The 21887-nt window shown below is 44.4% G+C and overlaps 1 protein-coding gene across 2 annotated transcripts in view; it reads right to left on the bottom strand.

Moving 5' to 3' along the window:
• The window catches only part of NIPAL2 (NIPA like domain containing 2), a 91146-nt gene extending 72839 nt beyond the window's left edge, over window positions 1–18307 (bottom strand). Inside the window, exons 1-3 of one of the 2 annotated variants that reach the window (XM_070802856.1) lie at window positions 18091–18259; window positions 7486–7616; window positions 2392–2569 (exon numbers count right to left, since the gene is read on the bottom strand). In XM_070802856.1, coding sequence (XP_070658957.1) covers window positions 2392–2499 — 108 coding nt within the window. In that variant the 5' untranslated portion in view covers window positions 2500–2569; window positions 7486–7616; window positions 18091–18259. Of the gene's footprint in view, window positions 1–2391; window positions 2570–7485; window positions 7617–18090 lie in introns of both variants that reach the window. The other variant, XM_070802855.1, reaches the window with a different exon arrangement.
• Between the last annotated feature and the right edge of the window lie 3580 nt (window positions 18308–21887).

The raw sequence follows: 21887 nt of genomic DNA, 5'->3' as shown, positions 1-21887 counted from the left end.
AAAAAGCAAAGGAGAAAAGGAAAGATATAAACATCTGAATGCAGAGTTCCAAGGAATAGCAAGAAGAAATAAGAAAGCCTTCCTCAGCGATCAATGCAAAGAAATAGAGGAAAACAACAGAATGGGAAAGACCAGGGATCTCTTCAAGAAAATCAGAGATACCAAAGGAATATTGCATGCAAAGATGAGCTCGATAAAGGACAGAAACAGTATGGACATAACAGAAGCAGAAGATATTAAGAAGAGATGGCAAGAATACACAGAAGAACTGTACAAAAAAGATCTTCATGACCCAGATAATCATGATGGTGTAATCACTGACCTAGAGCCAGACATCCTGGAATGTGAAGTCAAGTGGGCCTTAGGAAGCATCACTATGAACAAAGCTAGTGGAGGTGATGCAATTCCAGTTGAGCTATTCCAAATCCTGAAAGATGATGCTGTGAAAGTGCTACACTCAATATGCCAGCAAATTTGGAAAACTCAGCAGCGGCCACAGGACTGGAAAAGGTCCGTTTTCATTCCAATCCCAAAGAAAGGCAATGCCAAAGAATGCTCAAACTACCGCACAATTGCACTCATCTCACACGCTAGTAAAGTAATGCTCAAAATTCTCCAAGCCAGGCTTCAGCAATATGTGAACCGTGAACTTCCTGATGCTCAAGCTGGTTTTCGAAAAGGCAGAGGAACCAGAGATCTGCTGGATCATGGAAAAAGCAAGAGAGTTCCAGAAAAACATCTATTTCTGCTTTATTGACTATGTCAAAGCCTTTGACTGTGTGGATCACAACAAACTGTGGAAAATTCTTCAAGAGATGGGAATACCAGACCACCTGATCTGCCTCTTGAGAAATCTGTATGCAGGTCAGGAAGCAACAGTTAGAACTGGACATGGAACAACAGACTGGTTCCAAATAGGAAAAGGAGTACGTCAAGGCTGTATATTGTCACCCTGCTTATTTAACCTATATGCAGAGTACATCATGAGAAACGCTGGACTGGAAGAAACACAAGCTAGAATCAAGATTGCCAGGAGAAATATCAATAACCTCAGATATGCAGATGACACCACCCTTATGGCAGAAAGTGAAGAGGAACTCAAAAGCCTCTTGATGAAAGTGAAAGTGGAGAGTGAAAAAGTTGGCTTAAAGCTCACCATTCAGCAAATGAAGATCATGGCATCCGGTCCCATCACTTCATGGGAAATAGATGGGGAAACAGTGGAAACAGTGTCAGACTTTATTTTTCTGGGCTCCAAAATCACTGCAGATGGTGATTGCAGCCATGAAATTAAAAGACACTTACTCCTTGGAAGGAAAGTTGACCAACCTAGATAGCATATTCAAAAGCAGAGACATTACTTTGCCAACAAAGGTCCATCTAGTCAAGGCTATGGTTTTTCCTGTGGTCATGTATGGATGTGAGAGTTGGACTGTGAAGAAGGCTGAGCGCTGAAGAACTGATGCTTTTGTACTGTGGTGTTGGAGAAGACTCTTGAGAGTCCCTTGGACTGCAAGGAGATCCAACCAGGCCATTCTGAAGGAGATCAGCCCTGGGATTTCTTTGGAAAGAATGATGCTAAAGCTGAAACTCCAGTACTTTGGCCACCTCATGCGAAGAGGTGACTCATTGGAAAAGACTCTGATGCTGGGAGAGATTGGGGGCAAGAAGAGAAGGGGACAACAGAGGATGAGATGGCTGGATGGCATCACTGACTCAATGGACGTGAGTCTCAGTGAACTCCAGGAGTTGGTGATGGACAGGGAGGCCTGGCGTGCTGCGATTCATGGGGTTGCAAAGAGTGGGACACAACTGAGCGACTGATCTGATCTGATACATATATATATAAATTTAGTTTTCTGTGCCAGGTCTTAGTTATAACATGCAGGATCTAGTTCCTTGACCAGGGATCAAACCCAGGCCCTCTGCATTGGAAGCATGGCATCTTAACCAATGGAACACCGGGGAAGTCCTAGCAATGAATTATTAAGGTATGTACACTGTTTTTTTTTTTTTTTAAGACACAATGCAAAATGTAACATAATTGCACATTTGATAGACAATGCAAGTGTAAACATTACTTTTACATGCTAGGAAACCAAAATTTCATGTGACTTACTTTGTTGCAATACTTGCTCTATTACAGTGGCCTAGAACTGAAACTGCAATATCTCAGAAGTATGCCTGTGCACTGTATAAACTGGTATATATTATTCTTTGTTTTTCTGAAATTTTACCTAGTTATTCAAGGTTAATTGAATACTCATTAAATTCATTTGACACATACCTGTAAATAGTAGTAATTCAGTAAATCCTCATTAATGTCCCTAATTGGTTGCGATGGGGAGGTTCAAATTTGCAATGTTTTCCCAGAAAAGGTGGTTTAATTACCTTCAAGGACTTAGAATAACTTGAGGTAAGAGTCCCTTGGACTGCAAGGGGATCCAACCAGTCCATCCTAAAGGAGATCAGTCCTGGGTGTTCATTGGAAGGGCTCATGTTGAAGCTGAAACTACAATACTTTGGCCACCTGATGTGAAGAGCTGACTCATTTGAAAAGACCCTGATGCTGGGAAAGATTGAGGGCAGGAAGAAAAGGGGACAACAGAGGATGAGATGGTTGGATGGCATCACCGACTCAATGGACATGGGTTTGGGTGGACAGGGAGGCCTGGTGTGCTACGGTTCATGGGGTCGCAGAGAGTCGGACACAACTGAGCTACTGAACTGAAGCGAACTGAACTGAAGCACTACTAAACCCTGTTTCCAATTAGAGCCTCTGGTAAATGTGCTTTAATGATAACAGAATCCTCATCAGAAATCAGTGGTGTCATTTGCATACAGCGAGCAGTCCTTATAAACTTGCCACTTAATAAATTAAGAGACATCTAGTTTACTTCATTACTTTATTCAGAGTGCTCTCTGCCTTCCAGCATACTAGAATTAATGGAAGCTCAGGTTCCTCTCCTCCCCCTACCCCCTTTTCTCCCCTCCCTATTGATCTGGAGACTGGTGGTCAGGAAGGAGAACAGAGAGCTGGAGAAGGAAAGTGACTTGCACAAAGTCACACAGCTAGATAGATACCAGACCAATTTTGCCCCCAGGCACCCAGCTCACGTCTGAATCACCGTTTCCTCATAGACTGCAATAGGTAACTGTCTGGCTAGTCAATGTTCATTTTCCACAATTTTAAACTTAGCAGAATCTGTTTCTTTTTCCTAGTGCACATAAACTAAAGCAAAGATAATAGAAGCAAAGGGGCTCGACATCTTAACAATGTGATTACAAGTGCAGACCAGAAACACAGAAAGGTGCCGTTTATTTTTGTAGGGTTCACTCCTGTCACTACTGCAGCTTAAGGTCTGGCTTTTCCGGGATGTTTTGGCAAAAAGATGGTGGGAGCCACAGCAAAAATTTCTGGAGAATGAGCTTGAAAATATCAGCACTAATAAGTACTCAGGATATTTTTGTTTTACTTGGAACAACAATCTTCTATCCTACTTTTTGGTGCCAGAATGGTCTTTAGATATTTCACATAAAGTTACTGACCTATAACCATGGGTGGAGGAGTTTGGCCAGATGGTGATGGGATATGATAATAGGGATGTGTGGAATTGGTCATAGTCTGTTCCAGTCTCTGGCTCTGCCTTCAAAACATAAATTTGGAATCAGACCCTGGTGGAGCCAGTAGATGGTTCAAAAGAACCATAGAGTGAGAGCTAGTTTTGAACACTATAATAGTCATATTCAACTCACAAGTAGAAGAATGCTATCTCCTGTTCCAGGCAGTAAAATATCCCTGAACATGGAAATGAGAGGTCCAGTTTTTAGTATGGGAAACATCACAGGTTAAGGGATTTAGGTCAACTCATCACTGAAGGAGTGATCTTACAGAACCTGAACCTAAAGGGGATGATATGCCTGAGAAATGAGTATTCAGTTCATCTCATCTCACGGGAAACTCTCAGGAGTGAGCTGGGGTGGTTTTGTATTTGCACCTAGTAAACAGGTGCAATCTCACTTTCAGAACGTTGGGAGGGGATAGGAGACATCCAAAGTCTTCGCAATACATCCTTAAATTTGTAGGAGTAAAGATTCATAATGTGTGCAATTTACTTTCAAATGATACGTGACAATATAAATAAAAAACAGGAAGAGAGAGGGAGAGACAAAGAGAATGAGCCAGAACAAACAAATGTGGTATAGTGTTAACAAGTGAATCTCCAGATGAGGACATGTGGTGTTTACTGTATTATTCTTCTGAGTTTTCTATAGGTTGGAAAAATTCCAAACTAAGAAGTTAAGAAATCTGCTTTAGAGGCTCAATGAATTTTTTAAAGAGAATATGGGTTCATTTTAAAAGAGTTCAAAGAGGAGATGATAACAAGGAAAGAAAAAAAAAGCAAGAAATAAATAGGAAGCTGGCTGAACTAAGGAAAGAGATTAATAAGAAAAATAAGACCACTGCACAACTTAAAACCACATGTAGACACTGGTTGAGAAAAATATGAAGGTGGAGGAAAAGGACATGAAATGCAAGTGACCACAGAGAAGATGGTGGATATGGGAGACAGACAAAGTCCACATCAGAGGCTATTTGCTCAGTCATGAACCCATTTGGTATTTATTTAGCAACTAATAAATATTAGGTCCTATTTCAGGACCAAAGGATGCAAAGAATCCTCGAGAAGCTCAGAAGAGGTAGAAAAAGTGACCAATAACAGACAGCTGCTGCTCCTAAGTCACTCAGTCATGTCCGACTCTTTGCGACCTTGTGGACTGTAGCCCAACAGGCTCCTCTGTCCATGGGATTCTCCAGGCAAGAAGACTGGAGTAGAGTGCCATGCCCTCCTCCAGGGGGATCTTCCTGACCCAGGGATCGAACCCGCATCTCACGTCTCCTGCATTGGCAGGCTCGTTCTTTACCACCAGCGCCACCTGGGAAGCCCAGTAACAGCCTGGTGGTGGTTTGGTCACTCAGTCGTGTTCGACTCTTGGACTCCATGACTGTAGCCCACTGGGCTCCTCTGTCCATGGGATTCTCCAGGCAAGAACACTGGAGTGGGTTGTCATTTCCTTCTCCAGGGGATCTTCCTCACACAAGAATTGAACCGAGGTCTCCCGCATTGCAGGCAGATTCTTTACTGACTGAGCTATGAGGGAAGCCCCCCGCCTACCACCTGTGAAATCTCTAATAGAGGTACACTCTATAGAATCCATGCGAACAGAAGGGACAAAGCACAAGTCTGCCTAGATTGGAGAGTATATTAGCTTCCTGAAGCTGCTGTAACAAATCAGCATAAACCTGGTGGCTTAAAACAACAGAAATTTACTCTCTCACGGTTCTGGAGCCTGGAAGCTCCAAATCAATTTCTTTGGGCTGAAATCAAGATGGCAGGGCCACACTCCCTCTAGAGTTTCTAGCAGAGAATCTGTTCCGTGCCTCCCCCAGTTTCTGGTGGCTGCTGGCACATCCTTGGTTTATGGTTGCATCACTCTAACCTCTGTCTCTGTGGCCGCATTGCCTTCCTCTTCCATGTGAAATCTCCCTGTGTCTCCCTCTCATAAAAAAAGAAAAAAGATAACATGTGATGGCATTTAGGGTCCATCCAGATAATCCAGGTTAATCTTCTTGTCTCAAGATCTTTATCGTAATTACACTGGCATGACTCCAGTACAGCTGGACTGGAGGGGCAGGCAGCAGCCTTTTTACGCCATGGGTCTGCAGGTGGTGCTGCAACACGAAGGATGCTAAAGCAGAGAAGGATAGGTTCAAAGGAGACATTTAGACATCCTGGCGCAGTGTGGAGGATGGACTGGGAGGGAGCAAGGCCAGGGAACAGCAAAACCAGTTAGGAGACTCTTTGGGATCTCAGAAGATGGAGGGTAAATGTGGAGAGTTAACTACAACAGGGCCATGAAGAAACAATATTCACATTCATTGCAGCAAACGCTGGAAAAATGTAATGCTTTTTAGAATGCTGAATGGGTTGGACTATTCTTACCCCTAATCTCCTTTGCCCTTGTAGATAATTGCATTGTCTGCAGTACTAACCCAAACTAAGTTAAAGCTATAATCCCATACGTAAAAATGAAGAAAGAAAAAATTTCATTCCAGAAGAGATTTTTAATTTGTTATCTTGGTTTTTGTATGCCATAAGGTTATTGCCTTTCTATCCTGAGAAAGTCTCATAGCATTGGGTCCAAATCTGGTGATTTAGAGCCAACAGAAAAGGTCAGGGTTACAAAACACAGCGTATCGTTGCTATTCTACAAGCTAGTCTATGCCAATTTTTAATCAACCTCAAAAACCCAGGCAGAAAAGCCCAACATACTGCCTTCCCATACAATTAAGCACTGCTACATTTTGTCTTTTACTTGGGAACACGTTTACTTACATGATTATACATTTGTTATCTTAAAAAACTGAACCCCATTAACGATAAGCCTTACTTAGCTTACTAAGCCACCATGTTTGTTGTTTTTGAGAAATTTAAGTTGTAGCAGAACAAATTTATGGGAAAAATTTAATAAGACATCCTTTGGGGGCTTTTAACACTTCATTAAAAGGAGAACAACAATAGTCAAGAAAGGTGAGATATCACTTAAGGAAATCTTAAACTTGGGTCTATTAGAAAACAAATCAATCCTGTTTAACGTTGGAAAGGGGATCTTTGAAACAAGGACTGACATGCTGAACACAAAGAATGCTATTGTTTGCATCCAGATATGAGGTCCCATACCTTTCAAATTTTGCAAGAACATACTCTTAATAATAATTTAACTAAATTGGTCATTCTTTGTTTTCAAAGAAGCAGGATTGCCGGCTGCCTTTTGCAGGGAAATCCCAGGATGCGCAAGAGGCTTCCTCCCTTGAGCTCACTGAATTACAGCTCTTTCCCCCGCACCTGATTGGGTTTCAAGAGTGCATGACTCTTTTGAGAGCAATGCCAGCCTTGAACTTGGGCTGTATTTTGCCAGCTCCATCCTCCTGGAGACTAAACTCCACTGTGTATGTCAGGCCCCAGCCCCTGGGTGAGTTTTTGCCTCGATATGGGGGAGGGATAGTGACACTGCCTCTTACTGACACGCATCTGCCCGAGACTCCTGCGGCCCTCTCCACCCACCAGACCAGACCTTTCTGACATCAAGGCAGGAATCAAGTGCAGATTTTCTCCTCTGGGACACTGTGACCTGGACACTCCATTGCCTCTAAAGGGCCAGTACTCGTAACCAAATAAATCCCCCTAACCCCAAGCTCCCCCTTTCCTGGCAAAATTCTCACATCCCACTGGTCCAGCAACCAGGTCCCAACCCACCTTATGGTCAGCCCACCTCTGATACCCAAAGAACTCATAGATGGTGACTGTGATTTGGGTCTGAGAGAACAGTTCAGAAGTCTAATAAAATGCTGAGCATGGAACTCAGGACTATTCTCGACTTCGTGGCTGTGGCCGCCGCTTGTGACAGGGGGTCCACTTGTACCTTGTTCGCAAAGAACCACTCGTTTCTCCACTGCCGCGGCTCAGGCAGTCACATCCAAAGGCACTTCACACTGTCTCCTCTTCTGCTCTGGCTCTCTTCACGTACAATTATGTAACTGTACTATGCTAGTCCTGGAAGCACAATGGAAGCAGTCCATCAGATTGTATAAGCAAGGGCAGCTTCACACCAGTCCTTCAACTGTGGTTTTTCAAGTATTTCTAAGGCATTCTCATTCTCTGTCTACATATTTCACACACACACATTGTACACTGTATAATGTATGCCTGTGTGTGTGCACTCTTTGTGACCCTATGGACTGTAACTCTCCAGGCTCCTCTGTCCATGGATTCTCCTGGCAAGAATACTGGAGTGGGTTGCCACGCCCTTCTCCAGGGGACCTTTCTGCCCATGGCTCAAACCTGTGCCTCTGTTTCCTGCACTGGTATTATTTACCACTAATACCACCTGGGAAGCCCCGTATAAAGTATGTGCTGTGTTGCGCTTCGTTGCCCAGTCACGTCCAACTCTTTGTGACCCCACAGACTGCAGCCCACCAGGCTCCTCTGTCCATGGATTCTCCTGGCAAGAATACTGGAGTGGGGTGCCATGCCCTCCTCCAAGGGATCTTTCTGACCCAGGAATCGAACTGGGGTCTCCCACATTACAGGCGGATTCTTTACCAGCTGAACTACCAGGGAAGCCCTGGATAATGGATATGTGATCTAATTTACATATATCACACCCCATATATGGCTACAGTTTGAGGACAGAGTCCATGTTTCCGATTTCTCTGGTATCACTGCCCAACGCTCTTGAGAAGGGCTCTCTACTTGTGATTTTTACTGAGTGGAATGTTGGCTGCATTTGGGCCGTCACTGTTGACTGGCTGATCAAACTCAGTGTGGGCTGTAATGAGGGAACAGAGTATCTCTGTCTCCCAAATAGCCCTGGAACAATCAGAGCCCTGCAAGTCCAAAGGCTGAAGAGGAAATAAAGACCTCCCAGAATTCACAGGACTGACCTCAACCTTGAATGACATTATCAGCAATGCTGACGTGGCTTCTAGGGCTCCATACAGCGTTGCACTCACATACCACACCTATTTCACCTAAATCCACTAAACTTTTAGGAGGCTCCTACCTTCTGAAGAGGTGGTTGTTGATGGTAAAGACATCACTAAGCAGGTAGAGGCAAGACTGAGATACTCCTTTTGCCAGCAGATACCCTCTGACTTTTCTGTCTGCAGAAAGACAAGAGGCTTTTCTAGAAGCCCCTCTTGGGGGAGAGAGCATGAGTGAGGGTGGTAAGTCTAGAATTTAGAGATAAGTCACAGCTTAGAGTTGACGCTAAGGAAAATATTTCAGAAACTGATCCTATAACTAAGCTTTTAAGGAGATTACTGCTCTGGTTCACCCACAACGACAAGGTGGGCCACACTGGGGTGACTTTTCTGGGGCTGCTCCTCTGAGGCAGGATGTAGAAAGTGAAGGTCTCTGATGAGCTGGGGGGAGAGGTGGCTGCCCAAGAAGACAGTGAACCAGAGGAGGAGGACTCCAGCCTACCCAGTGGTCACTGCTGTTAGGGCCACGTAGTACCTCTCATCCTAGCTACAGGACCTCTTTTTCATCCAGCCCTTCCCAAGGGCTCATGTTCTTTGGGCCTTGGCAACTGGTTTAGGAAAGGATATGGACCTAACCTTGTCCAGTCAGACTAAAGGCAATGGATTTTCATTGGTGGAGAAAGTCAAGCTTTCCTTCCTGAAAATGAAAAGGCAGGATGAAGGCTACAGGGGTGAGCCTGCAAAAAGTGGGATCAACAGCCCCGAGGAACAGAAGTGGAAGAGGAGAGGGAGACCCTGTGTTTGCCATGCGACTGCAGCCTGTGGATCAAGGCTGGTGTGGACCTGGAGTTCTTCCGGCCTTCCGTGTCATCCAGACTGATTAATTTCCTCTATTATTTAAGCCAGTTAAAGTTAGATTTCCAGGGACTCGCCAACCAAAGCCTCTTAGTTTACAAAGCGTTCTTCATCGGGAAGCCAAGTGTCAAAGCCAGAAGAGAGATGGACCCCTGTTGCAAGCCACAGAGGTCAGGCCCAGGTCACTGAAACGGGGAAACCATTTGAGAGGTGCTGAGAAGGTGAGGGGGTGGCTTAGGGAGCCACAGAGTTGAGGCTGCTGGCAGACCTCGGAACAACCCGCCAAGACCAGGGTGGGTCTCTGAAGGAGCCACGCCAGGACAAACACAATATTTGGTGAGGTGTGGAGCTCATGACTAAATATAAGCTAGCCTGTGTTTACACAAGCCTGTGTTTACTCTGCATCTCCTGGCATGTGCTAAAGACGACAGGAGAACACGCTGGGAGTGGCCATCAGGCCAAGTGACAAGATGAAATAAATGCACAGGTGTGCACGTGCTGAGAACTAGGTGGAGGGGAAAGTGGAGTGGTACCTGCTAGCCTCTGGGCTGTGGACCAGGACAGAGTGCTGAAGAGCTCTGACTTTATGTAAAGTGCAATATAAAAGGCGTGAACTGAGTGGAGGAATACTGGACCTTGAGAAAAAAACAGGCCAAAACAAACAAACCAAAACACCCAAGCTAAAATAAACAGCATTTAAGTCTTAACGCTGACACAGCATGAGCTTTCCCAAGCTGGGGTGCTGGTCCTTAGTCGGTTAAACTACCGTCAGCATCTGAAGATGTCATCACACTTCTGACACCAAATCCTGTCAGCTGTTCCCAGGGCCACACTTCTATCCTTCCCCAATCCAGAAGTCTGGAAAGAGGCAGAAGACATGGGGGGAATCCTTGCCTTAGTACACTTGCCTTAGATGACAAGTGTTCCAACTAGGAAATTACTGCAATCAAGAAGTGCTCTGTAATGTGACTATGTCTGGAGAGTGAAGGGGAGCCAAACACCAAATGGAGTGAGGAAGGCAGTGGAGGTAGAGAAACAGTTGGTTCTGGATTAAAGAAAAGAGAGTTGCATCAAATAATTGACAAAATTTCTCTTATTTCCATTTGCAATGAGTTAAATGCTCAAAATTCTCCAAGCCAGGCTTCAACAGTACATGAACTGTGAACTTCCAGATGTTCAAGCTGGATTTAGAAAAGGTGGAGGAAGCAGAGATCAAATTGCCAACATCCACTGGATCACTGAAAAAGCAAGAGAGTTCCAGAAAAACACCTACTTCTGCTCTATTGACTACTCCAAAGCCTGTGACTGTGTATCACAACAAACTGTGGAAAATTCTTCAAGAGATGGGAATACCAGACCACCTGACCTGCCTCCTGAGAAACCTGTATGCAGGTCAGGAAGCAACAGTTAGAACCAGACATAGAACCACAGACTGGTTCCAAATCGGGAAAGGAGTCCGTCAAGGCTGTATATTGTCACCCTGCTTATATATCTTGCATGCAGAGTACATCATGTGAAACGCTGGGCTGGATGAAGCACAAGCTGGAATTAAGACTGCTAGGAGAAATATCAATAACCTCAAATATGCAAGTGACACCACCCTTATGGCAGAAAATGAAAAGGAACTAAAGAGCCTCTTGATGAAAGTGAAAGAGGGGAAAAAAAAAAAAGAAGAAGAAAGTGAAAGTGAAAGAGGAGAGTGAAAAAGTTGGCTTAAGACTCAACATTCAAAAAATGAAGATGATGGCATCCAGTCCCACCACTTCATGACAAATAAATGGAGAAACAATGGAAACAGTGTGAGACTTTATTTTCGGGGGCTCCAAAATCACTGCAGATGGTGATTGCAGTCATGAAATTAAAAGACGCTTGCTACTTGGAAGAAAAGCTATGACCAACCTAGACAGCATATTAAAAAGCAGAGACATTACTTTGCCAACAAAGGTCCATCTAGTCAAAGCTATGGTTTTTCCAGTAGTCATGTACGGATGTGAAAGTTGGACTATAAAGAAAGCTGAGTGCCGAAGAATTAATGCTTTTGAACTGTGGTGTTGGAGAAGACTCTTCAGAGTCCCTTGGACTGCAAGGAGATCCAACCAGTCCATCCTAAAGGAATCAGTCCTGAATATTCATTGGAAGGACTGATGCTGAAGCTGAAACTCCAGTACTTTGGCCACCTAATGCAAAGAACTGACTCTTTCCCTGATGCTGGGAAAGATTGAAGGCAGGAGGAGAAGGGGATGACAGAGGATGAGAAGGTTGGATGGCATCACCAACTCGATGGACATGAGTTTGAGTGAGCTCCATGAGTTGGTGATGGACAGGGAAGCCTGGTGTGCTGGAGTCCATGGGGCTGCCAAGAGTTGGACACGACTGAGCAACTGAACTGACTGAAATTCAGTAATGACTAATCATTAGAAATATATATTTTATGATACTTCCTGTAGCATAGGTTGACTGTAATACTTCTAATAATGGCTAGTTTTGAAAAACAGTTTTGCAGATTACCTTTAATTGGTTGGGCCAGATCTTAGTTGTCTTTGAGCTGTGGCATGTGAGATCTAGTTCCCTGACCAGGGATTGAACTTGGGCCTTGGGAGCAAGGAGTTTTCGCCACTGGACTACCAGGGAAGTCCCTAGCTAGTGTTTATTCTGTGCTTTCTATGTGTCTGGCACTGCTAACTATTTGATATACATTATCTTATTTTATTCCTACATCAACCCTATAAGGTATATAGTGTTATTAGTGTTATTGCTATTACCATTTTGATAGAGAAAGTCAAGATTTGGAGAAATTAAGAAAATTGCCAACACATCTAGTAAAGAGGCCAAGCTTTTTAAAACACCCTATCCTAGAACAAAATGGATAGCTTAGGGGAAAGTCATCTTTTCCACAGTAAACTCTCAAATGCCAATTTGAACAATCACCAACACTTTAAAAAGAAATTGTTTAAATAATTCTCCTAAGCAAACAAAATGAATACAGCGTACCATTTCCCACACTATCTGGGTAAAACAAGCAAGTTGAACAGTCATAGCATTGATAATATTTTTAAACATTTTTAAACTATAGAATATAATAGATACATGCAACTGCAAAGAAAATGATATAGACAAACAAATTACTAAAATGAATTATTATAAGGCAAACACTCTCATAACAGCATCCAGATCACGAAACAGAAACTGGGTGCCCACCCAAAGCCCTCCCTTTGCTTCATCCCATCACAGCCTCTCCCGTTGCCCAAGAAAACCCTGGTCTGACTTCGTGGCAATCACTTCCTTCCTTTCCCTTACGGTTTCACCACAGAAGTGTGCATCCCTGAACACTGTGAAGGGAGACTGTCTGTTTTGTCTAATATGTCTTCTAGTTGTATTTTAATCTGCAAGGAGAATCTCTATCCTTGCTCTCCCCCTTTTATCTCCCCGTAAAAGTGATTTGCGAAGAAGCTGAGCCACATAAACCTGTAAACTGGAGAAGTTTCCCACAGCCTGAACTTAGCTGACTGCATGAATGCAACTTTATAACTAGTTAGTAGCAATCGGCTTCCCTGGTGGCTCAGTGGTAGAGAATTCGCCTGCAATGCAGGAGAAGCAGGAGATACGGGTTCAGTCCCTGGGCTGGGAAAATCCTCTGGAGGAGGAAATGGCAACCCACTTCAGCATTCTTGCCTAGAGAATCCTGTGGGCAGAGGAACTTGGTGGGCTACAGCCTGTGGGGTCACAAAGAGTGAGAGTGACAGGTAGATTTAAATGCAAACATGTGGTGTGACAAATTCACGACAGCATTAAGAATCTGTTCCTCAATTGAGGACCATGGGGTGACTACAATGATGATAATGGTTAGAAAAGCTTTGATACAATTGCTTGGAGGTAATTGATTTCTTCCTTCCTCCTTTTTGCTGCCTTATATTGTACCTCTTGAAGAAAACCTGGTAAAGGGGAAATGCCACACTGGCTATATAAGGAAGGCTTAAAAAAAAAAAGGTCAATAAGTATAAACAAAATTTAAAAAGAGGCTTTTCTTGGGAATGAAATGGAAAGGACCAGTAACCTCCACCTCGCCCTTTGGTATTTCTAAGTTTTGACACTTTTCTGTCTCTAAGAGGCAATCAGATGCAGTGACCAGCAGAAAAGAGATAAATGGTAGCAAAGCAAAATCAATAAAAGGGCACTATAAAACGCAGTGTGATTTTTCTTTAGTCCAGTGAGACAAGCCATATTCATTTTCCCTTACCACATTCTTTTCAAGCTTTAGTTTCTAAGCAATGGCCTTCAGGCATGGAATAAAAATAGCTCTGCAGTTAGGTTTAGACCTTACTTGCTGTAAGATCTGGGGGCAAGTGATTTAACACAAATTTCCTTACATGAACAGTGAGGATAATACATATCTTACAAGGTTGTTGGGGGGCTCGAATGAGATAATAGCTATAAAGTGTCACATAGCAAATGCATAACAAATGTCAGTCTCTTCCATTCCCCTCTTCCCTGCCAAGATGTATCAATTTTCCTTTAAATATGTTGACTTTAAAAATTCAAGCCATTGAAAATCAAAAGTTCAAACAAAGGACATTAAATCTGAATTCTTCATCCACCCTATGCAGAAGAAACCTTTCTGACAGTATCTTTTCGAATTTAGACATTTAGCAACGTGCATAAACTTAAAGAAACAGCCACGAAACCCCTCCTTTACAATATTTCCCACGTTCATTCTTTCCTGGCCATTCCCTCTACAGCCTTGCTGGATTAGCACTTATTTATTCAACCAGATAACATGAAAAAGACTGTGGGTCTTTCATTCTAAGCATGAGTTTACCAGCAAGGAAAACTGAAGCCCAGTGTGACTTGCCTACATGCACTGAGCTAGTTGACAGCAGAAACTAGACAACAGCCTCTGACGCTTGTTGCAAATTAAATACCTACAGGGGTCAGTAGGTAAAAGAGAAGACAGCAGGGGGGCAGCCCAAGTGGGGAGCACAGATGTTCTGCGCTGTGAACTCCCCCTCACAGTTATCATGTGGGGAAGAGGGCCAAGTTGCTAGCACTTCTGATGTTTAAAAAGATCATGGAAATTTGAAACCTTACATACTCATTTTTTAAATGTTGGCAATGTATTAAACATTTTTAAACCTCTGTGCAGTTTGACACAAGACACATCTACAGGCTGGATTCAGTCCACAGTTGGCCTGTTTGAGGCTCCTTCACACTGCCAACTCTAATTCAAATGTCTTTCATTTGCTTTGGGAGAAGGAAATGGCAACCCACTCCAGTATTCTTGCCTGGAGAATCCCAGGGACAGAGGAGCCTGATGGGGCTGCCATCTATGGGATCACACAGAGTCAGACACGTCTGAAGTGACTTAGCAGCAGCAGCAGCAGAATTTGTTTTGATTGCTTCACTCTCTGTTCACAAAAAAAAAACCTTCACTGGCTCCCCACTGTCTACCAGTCAGAGTCCAGACATCTTAACCTGTTGTCCTTCAAGGCAACTCATGTTGACGTCTAAGACCTGAAACTGTACTTCCACTTTCCGGTCACTGTCAGTTTTCCACTGCAACCAGAACGGCCACTGACTTCTACTCGACGTACAAAAACGTTCAGAAGGGCACCTGTCCAGACCATGTGGGCTGCTCCTTCGTCTGCAGACTTTCTCCTTTCTTGCAATGCCTTCCATCTGTGAACTCTCATTAATGAAACTCTGTCTTTAAGTGTCCAGTTCAAATAGCACCTCTCTGGAAAACATCCCTGATGGCCCCTGCTAAAACCCACCTTGTTCTGAATTCCCAAAGGACTTTATATCCCTCACATGACACTTAAAACATACTGCCTTGCTTTAGAGTTACCTACATAGCTCGTTTCCCCAAGCATCTAATAACAAGAAGGAAGGAAGAGTTTGTGTCTAAAGACTGTGTTGAATATTCCACAGTGCTTTATACAAAGTGGGGAGTTCAATAATAATCTTAGAAGCATTATCTTTTTCTACTGAAAACTTGTGGATCAAACATAAAGAAAATACCTTGGCAGAACTTAATTGCATTTATACTTGTATAGGCAGATGCCTAAATGATGCAGATTGGGCAAAAGCCTTGCTTCCCTGATTCCCTAGAACACTTTCCCCTCTGAACTCCCACTTATTACTTGTTTGGAGATTTCTTCCTCTAAAACCACTCACATCTTTGCTTTAGATGTCACTGATTCTAAGAAGGCACTGTTAAATATTCATCTGTCACCTGAAATGTGTTTCAGGGAAGTTGCTCTTTTTCTGTGAGTAAGGTTAATTTATCAGATCTGATGGTTATCTCTTAAAAAACCACAGAGAGCTGAGCTATCACTGAACAGACACTGTCCGAGTATTTCAGTAGTAATAAAATTTAAACTCTGGCTATCCAGTAATCAGGGCTTCCCTGGTGGCTCACTCAGTAAAGAATCTGCATGCAGGAGTACTGTTTGCAATGCAGAAGACCGGAGTTTGATCCCTGGGTCGGGAAGATCCCCCGGAGAAGGAAATGGCAACCCACTCCAGTATTTTTGCCTGGGAAATCTCATGGAGGGAGGAGCTTGGTGGGCTATAGCGCACGGGGTCACCAGAGTTGGACATGACTTAGTGACTAAACCACCATCCAATAACCATGGTTAACTTTGAGTGTGGAAGTCCTAAACTTATATCCCTTATTTCGTTTTCTTGAAGCCACTCCCATTTGCAGCTATCTATAATCAGTTAGGGCTTCCCTCCTGGCTCAGATAGTAAAGAATCCACCTGCAATATGGGAGACCTGGGTTCAATCCCTGGGTTGGGAAGATCCTCTGGAGGAGGGCATGACAACCCACTCCAATATTCTTGCCTGGAGAATCCCCATGGCTACAGTCTATGGGGTCACAAAGAGTTGGACACGACTGAGCGACTTAAGCACAGTACATAATCAGTTAATGTTCAAAAAGAAAAGAAAAATTAGATTCCATTTTATTTCTACTGGCCTGCTCAGCACAAGAGGCACTCAATAAAATTTTTGCTGAATGAATTTTTAAAAATCAAGTTTTACTTTTGCTTAAAAACAAATGCAATCAATGAAAAGTTAAAATCCCCAAATCTTATAAGATAGTCTAAATCTGCATAATAATGGGAAAAGTTGATACAGTCTTACCTCAAACTAGCTATGGTTCACGTGTCAACTGAGTAGTTTCAATTAGCATATTCCTGATACACTCTTTCTAACCTGTACAAACCTATACTGTCAAAGGCAAGTTAAGCCTTGCAAACATAAAGTTAAGTTTTCACATTTACGTCACATGATAAGCTATGTTCGGTGTCAGAGAGCCAAGACAATCTTGAATTCCAGGAACCATTAAAGAAAACTAATGTCTACAGAGATTTCCGCTCTGCAAACAACGTTTTCTCCTGTTTTGGATGATGCCATCTCAGGTCACATTTACTAACTCTTTAATTCCTTTACCAAAAAGACCAAAAAAATCAGTTGACTTTTCTTGGGACTGTTTCTAGCATTAGCATATTATAATATGCTTTATAACATAAGCTAGCATAAGCATAGTATAACAGATATGCTCAAAGAACTCCCCATGAAAAGCAGTCTTTGTAACTCTTCTTGGTAGAAGGAAGGAGAAATGGAATCTAATAGGCTCAGTGCCCTCTCACTTTTCCTGTTTTAGTATGTTTTGTGGTAAAGCACACTCAAAGTGACATTCTCTCCTCTGCTGAAAACTAATAAGGTGGACACGTTTATTTTGTCCTTATATAAGTAAGTTATCTTCTGAGCTAAATTTTTGAAAACAAAATTCTAACATTTCAGAAACTAACATTCAAAACACTTGGCAAGCATAAAGGCTTCCAGGTGTTTGATTACGGTTAAAGCCCCTGATTTAGACCAACAACAGATATTTTATAATTACACTGTTGTAAAATAAAAAGACCTATTGATTTGTTAAAGAACAAGAACAAAGTAACACATTATGAAAACAGAAGGGAGCCTGGAATCCACCATATCAAGACCACTTGCTCGTTCTTGAAAGAATATAAATGTGGCTAGAGGAAGGGCTTTTTTTCCCCCTCCTGCTCTTAAACCAAGCCTGAAATAAATGGGCAGCTCCAATCCCCTTTGATCTTGTTAAATGTGTGTTTCCAGCGTACATGGGCGTTGTTGAGGCTGACGACGTTTTCCCACAGGGCCGGTGAGCAAGGAGAGAGTCTGGCAACTGCAACCTGAGAATGTCAGTGTTCTTGTGCGGAAATGGAAGGAGCTGAGCTGACACGCTGGGGACACACACACACAGTCACGCTCAGAGCATCTGCACAGAGGTGCTATCTGGTGGCCTTGAACCAGTTCTCTGATTCTGAGAAACAGTGTCACTCATGTTTTTAACTGTAAAATGATCCTGGGGGCGAATACGGGTGGAGGAGGGTTGCCCCCACACGCCTTAGAGTCCATCTGGGAGAAGAGGCTGGAGAGGAGGGATGTGTGGGGACACAGAGGCCCAGAACCGCCGGCCTGTGTGACCCACTCCCGGGGGCTGCTGCCCAGGGCTTCCCCGCTCTCCCGAACGCCGGGCAGTGAGGTCCACGTGTGGAAACTGCGTGTCAGCTCTGCCCACGTGGGCAGCCCGGTGTCCTCGGGACCGTCGGCCGGAGGGCGGCCCCAACCCGGTCCCCCCCCGGGCGGCGGGGCGGCCGGACCTTACCTGGTTCCGGCGGTACCACGCGCCCGACAGGGAGCCATTGCCGGCGCCCTGCGCCCCATACGTGAAGTTCCGAGCCAGCTCGTCCAGGACGGCCGAGGCGGCGGCCCCGGGCTCCCCCGGCGCCGGCGCCGCCATGAGCACTCGCTGCCCGCTCGCCGGGGCTCTGGCTCCGGCCGCCTCCCGGCCCAGCCGCACCCGCCAGGCGCCGCGGAGGAGGCGCGCCCTGCGGAGGCCGCGCCCGGGCCGCGCCGGAGCCACTTCCTGCTCGGTGTCCGGGCAAAGCGGGCGCGCCCGGGCCACCTGGTTCCCGCCCCCGCGCGGTGCCAGGTGCCCCAGGGGCCTTCCCGCCCTGCGGCCTCCCGGGCCGGGCCCCTCTGCGCGCGGGGTCGGGATGCGCTCAAGGCCAAAACGCTTCCAAGGAGCGCCGAGTCAACACTTAAAACTAAAGTGAACAGGAGTGAAAGGAGACATTCAATTTGGTACAGTCACTCAGTCGTGTCCGACTCTTTGCGACCCCATGGACCGCAGCAGCCAGGCCTCCCTGTCCATCACCAACTCCCAGAGTTTATTCAGACTCATGTCCATTGAGTCGGTGATGCCATCCAGCCATCTCATCCTCTGTCGTCCCCTTCTCTTCCTGCCTTCCTGCCTTCCTGCCTCTTTCCTAGCATCTGGGTCTTTTCCAGTGAGTCAGTTCTTCGCATCAGGTGGTCAAAGTATTGGAGTTTCAGCTTCAGCATCAATCCTTCCAGTGAATATTCAGGACTGATTTCCGTTAGGATTGACTGGTTGATCTCCTTGCTGTCCAAGGGACTCTCAAGAATCTTCTCCAACACCACAGTTCAAAAACATCAATTCTTTGGCGCTCAGCTTTCTTTATAGTCCAACTTTCACATCCATTCATGACTACTGGAAAAACCATAGCTTTGACTAGACAGACCTTTGTTGGTGAACCCAAAGCAGCCACCTTCTTCAGTAGCTGGCAATCCAGCTGTCTATCTCAGATGCAGTGTTTCTCACTTATGTTTTTAAAACTGTTTACATATGGAAAATTCAGGAGTTCCCAGCAAATGTTGTAAGCAACAGGAGAATAAAGATTGGAGAGATTACATCTCAGGGCCAACACTTGACTGAACCTTATCAAACTTCCTAGAAGGAAAGAAGGATTCTGCAGTGGTAGCTGGAAGACTCTGGTACATATCTGGGACTGGATGGGCTTCCCTCCGATGGAACCAGAAGAACTTGCTGGAAAGTTGCCAACCATTGCGTGTAACAGTTTAGGTTGGGAGATAATTCGTAATGGGCTTAAGGAACTCTAACCAGATGTTCTGGTTTTATCTGTATTCAAATAATACTGAGTTACTACATGTGATGTTAGGTCCCTCTGGCCTTGGGAACTCTATGATTCTCTATTGTTGCCCTGGAACTTGCGACTCTTTCATTGGCACAATGCTGAGTCTTCTTATATAAGGTGCTTTGACTGCCCTGACTTCATCAAAGATAGACCTATAAGAAGAGAGAATCGCTGCTTAGCAGGGAACTAGGAGAAGGTTTTCAGTGTTCCTTAGGGAAATGTGCAAATGAGAGAATAAAATGAGAAAAAAAATAATTTCAGATAGAAGAAGAACGGGACATCTCTGAAGTTGTCGTTTCCTGCTTCAGCGCTCAAAATATTCAGTGAACAGTTAATATGGTAGCTAACTATTTCCAATTTCGAGGCTCATTTATTTCCATTAGGTATCTGAAGAGAACAGTGTCTATTTTTAATATTTCCTATAACGTTATATTACTTTGTGCCGGGACTTTATTAATGTTCCTTTCGGTTGAGATGGTTTGGGGTACGAGTAACAGAATATCCAAGTAAAAGTGGCTTAAGCAATGACCATCTGTTATCTCCAGCGGGAGGGTGGCTCTGTGCGGTTCTATCACGTTGTCACCTCCATCTTTCTGCTCTGCCATCCCTGAGGTCTTGGCCTTGTGCTATTCGTGGTGGCAGCTCCAGACACTGCATGCAAACATGATCACATTTAGAAAAGAAGTGGGGCTTTTCTCCTTAGGCATCTTTTCGATAGACAGGAAAGCTTTTCCAGAATCCCCCCAGCTGCCTCCCCCTCTCCGATTCCATTAGCTAGGACTGGATCACATGGCAGGGAGGCTGGGAAAGTGACTGGTAGGCATTTCCAGCCTTGGGAGTGGAGGTGAGCCCTGCTGGTGAGGAAGGAGTGGGATGGGGTGGGAGGGCATCACTGGCAGAGCTTGGCACAACCATTCTATAGTGTATTCTATCAGCCAGATTGCAACAACTCATAGGGTCTGTAATGCGCAAACTAATAAATGGATCGTGTTACTTTCCTAACCTGCCCACTGCTACAATAAAGTTCACACTTCTTCAGTCTATCAGTAGGAGACCCTTTATGATCTGGCCCCCATTCTCTGCTACATTCAGCTCATTTTATTTTTGAAATAAAAAAATCATTTTCAGTTTCTTGGCATTTTTTTTTAAACCTTTACTTTTGGAGGATGATGGCACTTGGTGCAGAATAGGTATGATGTATATAGCCCGTGATGTGCTCTGCTCTAGAAGCCAAGATGTCCCTGCAGTTGCTGTGACTGTCCTAGCGTGTGGGGGTGGTTGAAACAAAGGATTCGTGACCAGCGCTCCTTCCCACACAGTTCACAAGGAGGCAGCAGGAATGCCGTGCGAGCTATTTTGGTCCCAGGAGTGTAGGCAGCGCCGGAGGCTGTTCCGGGCATTGTGATGGCCTGTGCCTCCTGCAGGGTTTCTTCGGGGGCTGTTCTGTTCACTTTACAAGATGCCAAAAGCCTTTGATCAACCTCCTGTCCTCAGCGCTGGAACAGTGGAGGTCTGCCTTCCTCAGTTAATTCAAAGGATTCCACTCTGGAGCCACATCATTTGAAGCTGGACTTCACTGTGAACTTAGCGAGCAGGGTTGCATTTTGCCCACCTTGCCTAGGATCACTTGCTTATAGCCTCTACAAAATAGTTCTGTTTTTTTAATTCCCCTTTAGCATGAGTCAGTCAATGATAGTTTCACTAATGATGAATGTCTAAGGGGATGAGGTAGATATTAGGGTAAAGATTAATTCAGGTATCTTACATCATATACAAATGCCAGCCTCAGAGTAAATAATGAGAAAGGTAAATCTCTTAATTCTTTTGGACTCACCAGATGATCTCTACAGCTGACAGTATGAACAGTTTTTAAAATGCAAATGCTACAGGCAGATGGTCAGGTTCACATTCTTATTCCACCGCTGTGTTTACTGTGTGACAGTGATCACGTTGCTTAATTTCTCTGTGTCTTACATTCATCATCCATGAAAGGGAGTTAAGAGTACTGAAACATAGTAGTCAGTATGGAACTTCCCTGCTGGTCCAATGGTTAAGCCCTCAAGGCAAGGCAAGGGGCCAGGTTCAACCCCTGGTCAGGCAACTAGGTCCTGCATGCCACAACTAAGACCCAACAGAGCCAAATAAATAAATATATGCCACTCTTGAGCATCTATCCAGTGAAAAGCATGGGCTGAAGGGACACGTGCACCCCAGTGTTCATTGCAGCGCTGTTTACAATAGCCAAGACAAGGAAGCAACCTAAATGTCCATTGACAGAAGAATGGATAAGACTTAGAGAACTAACTTATGGTTACTGAGGGAAGGCGGAGGGAAGGGATGGTTAGGGAGTTTGGGATGGACATGTACACACTGCTATGTTTAAAATAGACAGCCAACAAGGACCTACTGTATAGCATATAGACTTCTGCTCGATGTTATGTGG

The sequence above is a fragment of the Bos indicus genome, chromosome 14, assembly GCF_029378745.1.
Source record: "Bos indicus isolate NIAB-ARS_2022 breed Sahiwal x Tharparkar chromosome 14, NIAB-ARS_B.indTharparkar_mat_pri_1.0, whole genome shotgun sequence".
In the NCBI taxonomy this organism is placed as follows: domain Eukaryota; kingdom Metazoa; phylum Chordata; class Mammalia; order Artiodactyla; family Bovidae; genus Bos; species Bos indicus.
Note: the sequence above shows the minus strand (reverse complement) of the source record. Positions and strands in the feature narration are given on the sequence as shown.